At 36.2% G+C, this 13,411-nt stretch overlaps 1 protein-coding gene across 1 annotated transcript in view; it reads right to left on the reverse strand.

The window, feature by feature from the left end:
* Positions 1–13,411, reverse strand: part of LOC107557755 (kinesin-like protein KIF1C) — a 37,690-nt gene that overhangs the window by 15,785 nt on the left and 8,494 nt on the right. Inside the window, exons 9-13 of the mRNA XM_016241280.1 lie at positions 13,116–13,264; positions 11,703–11,863; positions 8,301–8,380; positions 3,891–3,966; positions 1,829–1,908 (exon numbers count right to left, since the gene is read on the reverse strand). Coding sequence (XP_016096766.1) covers positions 1,829–1,908; positions 3,891–3,966; positions 8,301–8,380; positions 11,703–11,863; positions 13,116–13,264 — 546 coding nt within the window. The remainder of the gene's footprint in view (positions 1–1,828; positions 1,909–3,890; positions 3,967–8,300; positions 8,381–11,702; positions 11,864–13,115; positions 13,265–13,411) is intronic.

Below are 13,411 nucleotides of genomic sequence, written 5' to 3' on the forward strand. Positions count from 1 at the left end.
CACACACACACACACACACACACACACACACAGAGAGACAGAGAGATATTTGGTTTTGTGATTATAATGATTATATGAACATAAATAAGTGTTTTGTCATTCTCATGTCCAGAAAATCATAGCAAAATACAGGTCTACATATGATTTTTGATCGATTATATGATTTTTGACACATAAACTTTGGTTGAAGTTTGGTGTCAGTAAGATTTCTATTTAATGTTTTTGAAATAACTAACTTATATGCTGACCGAAGCTGCATTTATTTGATCAAAAATACAGTAAATACAGTAATATTGTGAAGTATTATTATAATTTAAAATAGCTGTTTTCTATGTGAATATCAGTTAAAATGTGATGCGCAGCTGTATTTTCAGCATCATTCCTCCAGTCTTCAGTGTCACATGATCTTCAGAAATCAGTATAATATGCTGATTTGCTGCTCGAGAAACATTTCTGATTATTATTATGTTGAACACAGTTGAGCTGCTTCATATTTTTGTGGAAACCGTGATGCATTGTTTTCAGGATTATTTGATGCTACTCAAAAGCACAGAAATCTTTTGTAACGTTGCCTTTACATTTGTGTGAAACAGTGAATGCAGCGAATGTCATGTGATCACTCTCACCCTCGTTATTCTCATTGACTTCACTGCAGAAGACGCAATGCAGCTCCTTTATAAACTGACCGCTAAGACGAATATCCACATCCTCCTGACCAACCCTGCAACGCACACGCACACACACACACACACACAGCCGTGAGACACACACACACACACACACACAGCGAGCTGTGAGACACAGTGCAGTACGTCTACAGAAACTGACCACTCCTTCAGAAACTCACTGCTCACCTGGTGACTCCATCTTTAATGTAATAGATCAGACACTCTGACATCAGAGGATCCTCGTTCAGATTCACCAGGTGGGGCGTCTGAGGAAAAAAACTCATGCTTAAACTCATGCATTTTGGCACACACACACACACACACACACACACACACAGAGACAGAGAGATATTTGGTTTTGTGATTATAATGATTATATGAACATAAATAAGTGCTTTGTCATTCTCATGTCCAGAAAATCATAGCAAAATACAGGTCTACATATGATTTTTGATCAATTATATGATTTTTGACACATAAACTTTGGTTGAAGTTTGGTGTCAGTAAGATTTCTATTTAATATTTTTGAAATAACTCTCTTATATGCTGACCGAAGCTGCATTTATTTGATCAAAAATACAGTAAATACAGTAATACTGTGAAGTATTATTATAATTTAAAATAGCTGTTTTCTATGTGAATATCAGTTAAAATGTGATGCGCAGCTGTATGTTCAGCATCATTCCTCCAGTCTTCAGTGTCACATGATCTTCAGAAATCAGTATAATATGCTGATCTGCTGCTCGAGAAACATTTCTGATTATTATCAATGTTGAACACAGTTGAGCTGCTTCATATTTTTGTGGAAACCGTGATGCATTGTTTTCAGGATTATTTGATGCTACTCAAAAGCACAGAAATCTTTTGTAACGTTGCCTTTACATTTGTGTGAAACAGTGAATGCAGCGAATGTCATGTGATCACTCTCACCCTCGTTATTCTCATTGACTTCACTGCAGAAGACGCAATGCAGCTCCTTTATAAACTGACCGCTAAGACGAATATCCACATCCTCCTGACCAACCCTGCAACGCACACGCACACACACACACACACACACAGCCGTGAGACACACACACACACACACACACAGCGAGCTGTGAGACACAGTGCAGTACGTCTACAGAAACTGACCACTCCTTCAGAAACTCACTGCTCACCTGGTGACTCCATCTTTAATGTAATAGATCAGACACTCTGACATCAGAGGATCCTCGTTCAGATTCACCAGGTGGGGCGTCTGAGGAAAAAAACTCATGCTTAAACTCATGCATTTTGGACCTAATCGGGCTCATTAAGAGCTAGGATAGTGAGCATGGGGCTATTCACACAGAATGTTTTTTTGCTTTGAAAAATGAGAGACGTGGGCAGTGGAATGGGGAAAAAATGCAAGGTCTAGAGACGTTTGAGAAGACTCGTCATGCACGAGATGCTGCAAAAGACACGAATGCAATGGTCCAACACAACAATCTTGCACATTCACATAAGAAAACAATGGAAAAGTAGCACAGTGGAACGAAAAACGCATTCTGTGTGAAAGCGCCGCTATGTGTAGAAATCATAAGGTGTGGTCACTTTAGGAAAATTTAATGGGCAAAAAAGGTTGATTATGTGTTGTCAACACTGATACATTAAGCACAGCTGACACAGAAGATCCTTTTAAACCAAGCAGCTTCCTGTTGCTCAGTGAGTCAAACCTTCAAACTTAAATCTGATGGAAATCTTTCAGCCTCATGTGAAATTCTCAATCGTGCGAATTCCTACTGAAATGATGTGAACATACGACAACAGTAAGCACGACCGCACCTTCACTTCCTCTAAAGCTGCTTTGACAACATGCATTGTGATCCGCACTATACAATTAAATATGAGTTGACTCACTCTTTTGGGCGAGAAGACACCCACTGTTCCTCCATCCTCTTTCACAGACACACCCATCTCAGCCAGCAGCGCCTCCCTAATGTGTCACACACAGACAGAGACGCTGACACTTGTGTTAGTCTCACAGAGCCATCAGCATAAAGCCTGGCCCACATTGCAGATCATTCCAGCCAAGGACAGGTCACTGAAACGCCTCGTAAAGCACACACGGGCAAGGACTGTTGACTAGTCATCCAACAAGCGATTAGTTGGTTAACCCTGATATAATAGTCTAAAACAATCTGGAGGGAGGGAGGGAGTCACTGCTGAGATCTCCTGTCGATCAACTGGAAATGCACTTTTCTGTATTGTTAGAAAATATCAGAGATGGTTTGTGGGGCATGACGTGGCTGTGACTGTGACCCCACAGCAAATGCAATGACTATTGTCCATAATCACGCTCACTAATTTAATGACTAAAATGAGAAAGCAGCGACAAAAGCATTCATTTCATCACTTAAGCAGCATGCGCTTTGTCAAGCAAATACTCAGTGACTAGTGATTGACAAATATATTGCCATGGGTGAAATATGGACCGATTTGGTGACAAGTGATGACATTTTTATGGGCGGAGCCTATCTGGTGGCAGAAAACAACAGTTTTAAAGTAGCAGTCTACGGAAGCCACGGAAAAAAAGGTAATTTCGAGTTTATATTTCAAAATTCTGACTTTTTTCTCGCAACCCCGAGATTATATTTCACAATTCTGATAAGAAAAATCAACTCGTCATTCTCTCTTTTCCCCTCGGCTCAGTTTATAATCACACACTTTCTCTCAGAATCGACAAACTTGAGTTAAACCGAGTCATGAAGTCCGAACTAGGAGATATAAACTTGCTTTTGCGAGAAACAACAACAACAACAACAAAAATCTGAATTGTGAGATAAAATAGTTAAACGTTATAGGTTTAAATAGTAGGCTATTTCATGCTGTAACTGTAGGGCTAATATAATATGTCCCCTATGGACTGCATATGTGAATATTATGAAGCTTATGATTAGGAAAATTTAATGGGCAAAAAAGGTTGATTATGTGTTGTCAACACTGATACATTAAGCACAGCTGACACAGAAGATCCTTTTAAACCAAGCAGCTTCCTGTTGCTCAGTGAGTCAAACCTTCAAACTTAAATCTGATGGAAATCTTTCAGCCTCATGTGAAATTCTCAATCGTGCGAATTCCTACTGAAATGATGTGAACATACGACAACAGTAAGCACGACCGCACCTTCACTTCCTCTAAAGCTGCTTTGACAACATGCATTGTGATCCGCACTATACAATTAAATATGAGTTGACTCACTCTTTTGGGCGAGAAGACACCCACTGTTCCTCCATCCTCTTTCACAGACACACCCATCTCAGCCAGCAGCGCCTCCCTAATGTGTCACACACAGACAGAGACGCTGACACTTGTGTTAGTCTCACAGAGCCATCAGCATAAAGCCTGGCCCACATTGCAGATCATTCCAGCCAAGGACAGGTCACTGAAAGGACTCGTAAAGCACACACGGGCAAGGACTGTTGACTAGTCATCCAACAAGCGATTAGTTGGTTAACCCTGATATAATAGTCTAAAACAATCTGGAGGGAGGGAGGGAGTCACTGCTGAGATCTCCTGTCGATCAACTGGAAATGCACTTTTCTGTATTGTTAGAAAATATCAGAGATGGTTTGTGGGGCATGACGTGGCTGTGACTGTGACCCCACAGCAAATGCAATGACTATTGTCCATAATCACGCTCACTAATTTAATGACTAAAATGAGAAAGCAGCGACAAAAGCATTCATTTCATCACTTAAGCAGCATGCGCTTTGTCAAGCAAATACTCAGTGACTAGTGATTGACAAATATATTGCCATGGGTGAAATATGGACCGATTTGGTGACAAGTGATGACATTTTTATGGGCGGAGCCTATCTGGTGGCAGAAAACAACAGTTTTAAAGTAGCAGTCTACGGAAGCCACGGAAAAAAAGGTAATTTCGAGTTTATATTTCAAAATTCTGACTTTTTTCTCGCAACCCCGAGATTATATTTCACAATTCTGATAAGAAAAATCAACTCGTCATTCTCTCTTTTCCCCTCGGCTCAGTTTATAATCACACACTTTCTCTCAGAATCGACAAACTTGAGTTAAACCGAGTCATGAAGTCCGAACTAGGAGATATAAACTTGCTTTTGCGAGAAACAACAACAACAACAACAAAAATCTGAATTGTGAGATAAAATAGTTAAACGTTATAGGTTTAAATAGTAGGCTATTTCATGCTGTAACTGTAGGGCTAATATAATATGTCCCCTATGGACTGCATATGTGAATATTATGAAGCTTATGATTATGATGCTTTAATAGTAGGTGAATCATAGCAGCTTTCATCCGTAGTCCGTCCGTTTAAAATGTCAGCGTTTAGCTTCAAATGCTGTCTTTGATGATAGTGTTATATACAAATTATTTGCATTCTGATTCTGACATCCAAAGGCACAACAATACATTTTTACCCTTTGCCTCCACTTGTTCCCAGTGTTTTTCTGCCACCACAGTGTCGACGTCTACTCCAAATTGGTCTATATTGGCTAATATTCAGCATCTTTGTAATTCATTGCATTGGCCGATAAGTGTCAGACTTTTATTTTGACAGCGCTGAGAACACCTGAGCGCAGAAGCAAAGAAGCACTTAATCTCTGTCCTTACTTACTTTAACAGTTTTGTCTAATATATTAACAACTACAGTGTTCTACTTCTTCATTTCTGAGAAATACTATACGATATCATACTAGTGTTACAGAATCAACAAGTTGCTATCTGAAGGAGAAATGCATTTATTATTATTTTATAAAATATATGTATATTCTTAAATCTAATATATTTTACAAGTTTATTTTTCATATTGATTTTCAAATTATTTAGTAAATTATTTAGACTAATTTAAAATATAAATTTTAATGCAACACACACTACCAGTCAAAAGTTTTTGAACTTTTAATGTTTATTAAATCAGTCTCTTCTGCTCACCAAGCTTGCATTTATTTGATCCAAAATACAGCAAAATCAGTAATATTGTGAAATATTTTTACTATTTAAAATACCTGTTTTCTATTTGATTATATTTTAAAATATAATTTATTTCTGTGATTTTCAGCATCATTACTCCAGTCTTCAGCGTCACATGATCTTCAGAAATCAGTATAATATGCTGATTTACTGCTCAAAAAAACATTTATTATCATTATTAATATTTAAAACAGTTGAGTAAATTTTTTCAGGATTCTTTGATGAATATAAAGATCCAAAGATCAGCATTTATCTGAAATAAAAAGCTTTTGTAACATTAAACACTATACCATTCAGTGTAGTGTAATTTATATATATATATATATATATATTTTTTTTTTTTTTTTTGGGAGGGAAATTGCTTTAAATTGATCAAAAGTGATGATAAAGACAGATTTCTATTTCAGATAAATGCTGTTCTTCTGAACTTTCTATCCATCAAAAAAACCTGAAAAAGTTCTTTTCAACATAATAATAATCAGAAATGTTTCTCGAGCAGCAGATCAGCATATTATACTGATTTCTGAAGATCATGTGACACTGAAGACTGGAGGAATGATGCTGAAAATACAGCTGCGCATCACAGAAATAAATTACAGTTTAATAGATATTCACATAGAAAACAGATATTTTAAATAGTAATAATATTTCACAATATTACTGCGTTTGCTGTATTTTGAATCAAATAAATGCAGTCTTGGTGAACAGAAGATAATTCTTTAAAAAACATTAAACTGTTAAAAAACTTCTGACTGGTAGTGTATCAATTACACTACAATATTTAATGGTAAAAGTATAATTTCATAATTTTTGCAGTGTGTTCCGCACTGTTGACACTATTTAATCCACAATATGTAAAAATGCAAGTGACAAACGCAAGCAAACCACATAATCGAGCGAGCGAGAAAATGGTAAGCAAGCGCAGCTTCGTTTACACTTTAGTATATCCACATCCCAACTCTTTCAGATTCCCTTTTGAATGTCTGACTACTGCCACCTGCTGGTGTGGAGAGCTATCGTTCTCTCACAGACGCAGGTTAGACGTAGACTGTAGTAAAACACAACTTTTCAGCCCAGATATCTAGGTCGGTTTGCTCTGTCCGTGTCTTAGCATAGCAAAGTTATTCCTTTTATTGCTCATTGTTCATTCATGTTAGTTAATACATTAACTAACATGAACTAATGGAACCTTATTGCAAAGTGTTACCAAAACTTGTTATGCTAGTTGCTTTCTAATTTTAATTTAGTTTAACTTGTGTTTAACTTAATGTGCTAAAATAACTAAAACTGAAATAAAAATGAATAAAAACTATATAAACATATAGGAAAAACAAAAAAACTACTAAAAATAACAAAAACACAACAAAATGGCTAAACTTTAAATAAACTTAAAATGGAAAATAAATAAATAAAAAACTGATTCACAAATATTGATAAAAACGGTAACACTTTACATTAGGGAACACATATTCACCATTAATTAAGAGTTTTCCCTCAATAAACTCCTAATTTGTTGCTTATTGATAGTAAGGAAAGTAGTTGTTGTAGTAGTTATGTTTAGGTATGTGGTAGGGTTAAGGAATCTAGAATATAGTCATAGTAAGACATTAATGTGTGATTTATAAACAGACAATATGCTAGTAATATGCACGCTGATAAGCAACCAGTTAATAGGGAATAGTGTTCCCTAATCTAAAGAAAGTAACCAGAAAAACTATATAAATATATATATATATATATGGCATATAAATATATATATATATATTTTTTTTTTTTTTTTTGGGAGGGAAATTGCTTTAAATTGATCAAAAGTGATGATAAAGACAGATTTCTATTTCAGATAAATGCTGTTCTTCTGAACTTTCTATCCATCAAAAAAACCTGAAAAAGTTCTTTTCAACATAATAATAATCAGAAATGTTTCTCGAGCAGCAGATCAGCATATTATACTGATTTCTGAAGATCATGTGACACTGAAGACTGGAGGAATGATGCTGAAAATACAGCTGCGCATCACAGAAATAAATTACAGTTTAATAGATATTCACATAGAAAACAGCTATTTTAAATAGTAATAATATTTCACAATATTACTGCGTTTGCTGTATTTTGAATCAAATAAATGCAGTCTTGGTGAACAGAAGATAATTCTTTAAAAAACATTAAACTGTTAAAAAACTTCTGACTGGTAGTGTATCAATTACACTACAATATTTAATGGTAAAAGTATAATTTCATAATTTTTGCAGTGTGTTCCGCACTGTTGACACTATTTAATCCACAATATGTAAAAATGCAAGTGACAAACGCAAGCAAACCACATAATCGAGCGAGCGAGAAAATGGTAAGCAAGCGCAGCTTCGTTTACACTTTAGTATATCCACATCCCAACTCTTTCAGATTCCCTTTTGAATGTCTACTGACTACTGCCACCTGCTGGTGTGGAGAGCTATCGTTCTCTCACACAGACGCAGGTTAGACGTAGACTGTAGTAAAACACAACTTTTCAGCCCAGATATCTAGGTCGGTTTGCTCTGTCCGTGTCTTAGCATAGCAAAGTTATTCCTTAAATGACATCCTAATTCAGTCCATTACAACAGTCTGTGTTATAACTGTTCACACATTTTGAACACTTCGTCGGGGTGTGCCAGTTCTCACCTCTCTTGTCGTATTGATTCGGTTTTCCTGAGCTTCTCCTCCCATGTTTCATTCAGCTCTGCAATCATCTTCTCTGTTTCCTGTTAGAAACACAGTAAGACAATGCCAGACAGACATATTTCCTCTGTTTATACTCTATTTTACATACGAAACATGTATGGGCCATTCTACAGAATTGGTGCAAACTGCGGTCCCACAACCATGTTTACTAAGATCCTTCTACTCTCTATTGAAACCCACAATAATATTTAAAATATTAGTAAGCTTAATATATATATAAAATGAGTATTTATTGGGTACTTTCAATTGGGAGGTGCCTGTCCCGAACCCTAACCCCTAAATCTCAACTTATCTTCAAAATTATATTGAAATAATTTTTGTATTTTGTCTTCCATTGTTGTTTTTAAAAATACAACATTTGGTGGAGTTTCGGTAGTGACATCTTTGTTTTTTGTGGGGTGTTATCAATGAAGACATGTTTCGGTAGTGACCAAAGAGAACTCATAATCTTCATATTTGGGGGAAATAAGCACAATTTTTGTTCAGTTATGCAGTTTTTTTGTATGTTTTAGTATATTAGTCGCTAGCAAAGCATTACTGTCGCTACTGAAAGTGTGCAGTCACTACCGAAACATGGGATGCTTTGTCAAAAATAAAGTATACTGAATTATCAGCTAAGATGTTATGATAGTTTTTGGTTCAATGTATATTCAAACTAATGCATCCTTAACTTTGAAATCAGTATGATCAACTTTATGCCTTTTACAAAGAAAGATTGGATTCAGAATACAACAAATCTCATAAATTACAATTTAAATATTGTTAAAAATGTAATTGTTATTGATTTACCTCTGGACATTTTTTTTTATAAAATAGCAAAAAATATATATTTACAATGTAGATGTAAGCAAAATCTTAATAGGTCAATATAACCCTTCTAATTAAATTATTATTACTGTGTTTCGGTCGTGACACATTTGGGGAGAGGACAAATATTCCAAAACATTCTGAAAACACAATATGAGAATTACCTGCACAATTACTAGAAACATGTACCTTGGATATTATACAATTTGCATACATAACATTTTATTTCCAAGACGTTTTAACTCTAATTTTGGACCAATTCTGTAGAATGGCCCGTGTACATAACCCTAATTAGTTAGAAACACTCTCAGCATTTGGATTTGCTGACATTGGGTTCGTTGACATGCCTTTGAAAGTCATCGTACAGAGAGTTTGAAGTTAGCAAAACTTCTAAAATTGCAACTCCTTTACCTATTTTAAAGGGCTAGTTCGCCAAAAAAGTGAATATCCTGTCATCATTTACTCACCCTCAAGTTGTTCCAAACCTGTATGAATTTCTTTCTTCTGCTGAACACAAAAGAAGACCAAACAACTGACAGCAGCCAATGACTTCCATAGTGTTTTTTACCATACTATGGAAGTCAATGGCTGCCGTCAACTGTTTGGTTACCAACATTTTTTAAATATCTTCTTTTGTGTTCAAAAGCTGAAAGAAATTAGCTGCATCCCAAATGACTCTCTATACACCATGCACTCATACACTTATGCACTATGTACTCAACCATGTAGTGTATGAATTATATAAGATAATTTTGTCATTCATAATTAGAGTCTGATAGCCCCTCCCCCATCGCTATGTAATTAAAGCTGCAACAGTTGAATGCATGAAGTGTCCAACATTCTACACTTAATTTTTATTAAATAGTTATTTAAGTGCATCATCCGGGTATTTAAAGTGCACTTTTTCTTTTTGGTATTTACAGTGTGAACGCACTACTCGCACTATTCATACTAAAAAACGTCATAGAATAGTGCATAAGTATGCAATTTGGGACGCACCTATTCATACAGGTTGAGTAAATGATGACAGAACTTTCATTTTTGGGTGCACTTTCCCTTTAATATTAAGGAACTGTATTATGAAAGTAGGCTCTCCAACACTGCTGTTCTGGTATTTGGCTGAAGTTGTGAAAGCACCTGGAGTCTCTCCACAGCTACCGAAACATGGGATGCTTTGTCAAAAATAAAGTATACTGAATTATCAGCTAAGATGTTATGATAGTTTTTGGTTCAATGTATATTCAAACTAATGCATCCTTAACTTTGAAATCAGTATGATCAACTTTATGCCTTTTACAAAGAAAGATTGGATTCAGAATACAACAAATCTCATAAATTACAATTTAAATATTGTTAAAAATGTAATTGTTATTGATTTACCTCTGGACATTTTTTTTTATAAAATAGCAAAAAATATATATTTACAATGTAGATGTAAGCAAAATCTTAATAGGTCAATATAACCCTTCTAATTAAATTATTATTACTGTGTTTCGGTCGTGACACATTTGGGGAGAGGACAAATATTCCAAAACATTCTGAAAACACAATATGAGAATTACCTGCACAATTACTAGAAACATGTACCTTGGATATTATACAATTTGCATACATAACATTTTATTTCCAAGACGTTTTAACTCTAATTTTGGACCAATTCTGTAGAATGGCCCGTGTACATAACCCTAATTAGTTAGAAACACTCTCAGCATTTGGATTTGCTGACATTGGGTTCGTTGACATGCCTTTGAAAGTCATCGTACAGAGAGTTTGAAGTTAGCAAAACTTCTAAAATTGCAACTCCTTTACCTATTTTAAAGGGCTAGTTCGCCAAAAAAGTGAATATCCTGTCATCATTTACTCACCCTCAAGTTGTTCCAAACCTGTATGAATTTCTTTCTTCTGCTGAACACAAAAGAAGACCAAACAACTGACGGCAGCCAATGACTTCCATAGTGTTTTTTACCATACTATGGAAGTCAATGGCTGCCGTCAACTGTTTGGTTACCAACATTTTTTAAATATCTTCTTTTGTGTTCAAAAGCTGAAAGAAATTAGCTGCATCCCAAATGACTCTCTATACACCATGCACTCATACACTTATGCACTATGTACTCAACCATGTAGTGTATGAATTATATAAGATAATTTTGTCATTCATAATTAGAGTCTGATAGCCCCTCCCCCATCGCTATGTAATTAAAGCTGCAACAGTTGAATGCATGAAGTGTCCAACATTCTACACTTAATTTTTATTAAATAGTTATTTAAGTGCATCATCCGGGTATTTAAAGTGCACTTTTTCTTTTTGGTATTTACAGTGTGAACGCACTACTCGCACTATTCATACTAAAAAACGTCATAGAATAGTGCATAAGTATGCAATTTGGGACGCACCTATTCATACAGGTTGAGTAAATGATGACAGAACTTTCATTTTTGGGTGCACTTTCCCTTTAATATTAAGGAACTGTATTATGAAAGTAGGCTCTCCAACACTGCTGTTCTGGTATTTGGCTGAAGTTGTGAAAGCACCTGGAGTCTCTCCACAGCCTCCTCTTTGCTGATGTGCGCAGTGGGACTGGTGGGCGTCACACCCTCCATCGGTGCATCAGAGGTAGACGGTGCATATGAGAGCGAGGGCTGATGGAGCTCACCTGACGCTCCTCCCAAAGCCGGCCGGCCCGTTTCAGTCCCTGAGAGAAAATGAGTGCGCCAGTTACTGATCAAGTGAATGTTAGTGTAATTGGTCACACTGGAGTTTTGTTTTTATTGCATGTCTTTTAAAGGGATAGTTCACCCAAAAATGAAAATTAGCCCATGATTTACTCACCCTCAAGCCATCCTAGGTGTATATGATTTTCTTCTTTCAGACGAATACAATCGGAGTTACATTAAAAAATGTCCTGGCTCTTCCAAGCTTTATAATGGCAGCGAATGGGTGTTTCTGTTCAACAGTCCAAAAGAAGTCCAATAAAGTGCATCAATTAGCGCGCGTACGACGGAAGCTAGAGATTATGGTTTATAAAGTTTTAAATATGGATATTTTTCTTACACAAACGCATTGATTCGCTACAGGAGGCCTTAATTCACCCCCCAGAGGATGGATGCACTTTATTGGACTGTTGAACAGAAACACCCATTCACTGCCATTATAAAGCTTGGAAGAGCCAGGACATTTTTTAATGTAACTCCGATTGTATTCGTCTGAAAGAAGAAAGTCATACACAACTAGGATGGCTTGAGGGTGAGTCAATCATGGGCTATTTTTCATTTTTGGGTGAATGATCCCTTTAACAGACATGCAATGATGCCTTGGTGAGCATAATACTGTAGAATTAAAAAAAATAAAAATAAAAAACGTACCGACCCCAAAAATTAAGTCATACACACCTAGGATGGCTTGAGGGTGAGTAAATCATGGGGTAATTTTCATTTTTGGGTGAATTATCCCTTTAACAGACATGCAATGATGCCTTGGTGAGCATAATACTGTAGAATTAAAACAATAAATAAATAAAAAACGTACCGACCCCAAAAATGTTAACAGTACTGTATATTATTAAACTCAACAGCCGTTTATTTATGCTTATTTAAATAATAATAATAAACTATTAAACATTTTTTTTTACAATTATAAAGTAAGGAGAATCCACCACTGAACATGAAGGAAAAATTATGTCTATGCAAAAATCTCAAAGGCTATAAAAAGGCTTAACATACTTTTTTCCTTCGCTTTTGTGGTGAATAGGTTATGTTTGAATATGTTTTCATGAGATCAACCCATGTCACTGCATGGCACACCAAAGATATTCCTACATGCAATCAAGACCGTTTTCAACTTTGCTTTAAAGGAACGCGGCGAGTCTCCCAAGACACATATGTTTATCCCTAATTTAGCGCGGTCCACTTGTGAGCTCCTGAGACTGTTACTGATGTGAACATTACCTGAGGCAGCGATGAGGTTACTGAGCCCCTGAGACAGGAGGAGCTCTTTGAGTCTGTTGACCTCTTCTTTCAGCTCCCTGACGAGCCGTGCGTTCGGATCCTCGTTAATGACAGCGTTACACTTTATCTGCTTGGCTCTGTCTGCATACCTGCAGCCAAACACACACACACACCACACACCACACACGCACACACGCACACACACACACACACACACACACACACACACACACACACACACACACACACACACACACACAGCGCTGCTTAAACAGAATGCACAGGACACAGAACGC

Source organism: Sinocyclocheilus grahami, unplaced genomic scaffold (genome assembly GCF_001515645.1).
Source record: "Sinocyclocheilus grahami isolate Dianchi unplaced genomic scaffold, SAMN03320097.WGS_v1.1 scaffold618.1, whole genome shotgun sequence".
In the NCBI taxonomy this organism is placed as follows: Eukaryota; Metazoa; Chordata; class Actinopteri; order Cypriniformes; family Cyprinidae; genus Sinocyclocheilus; species Sinocyclocheilus grahami.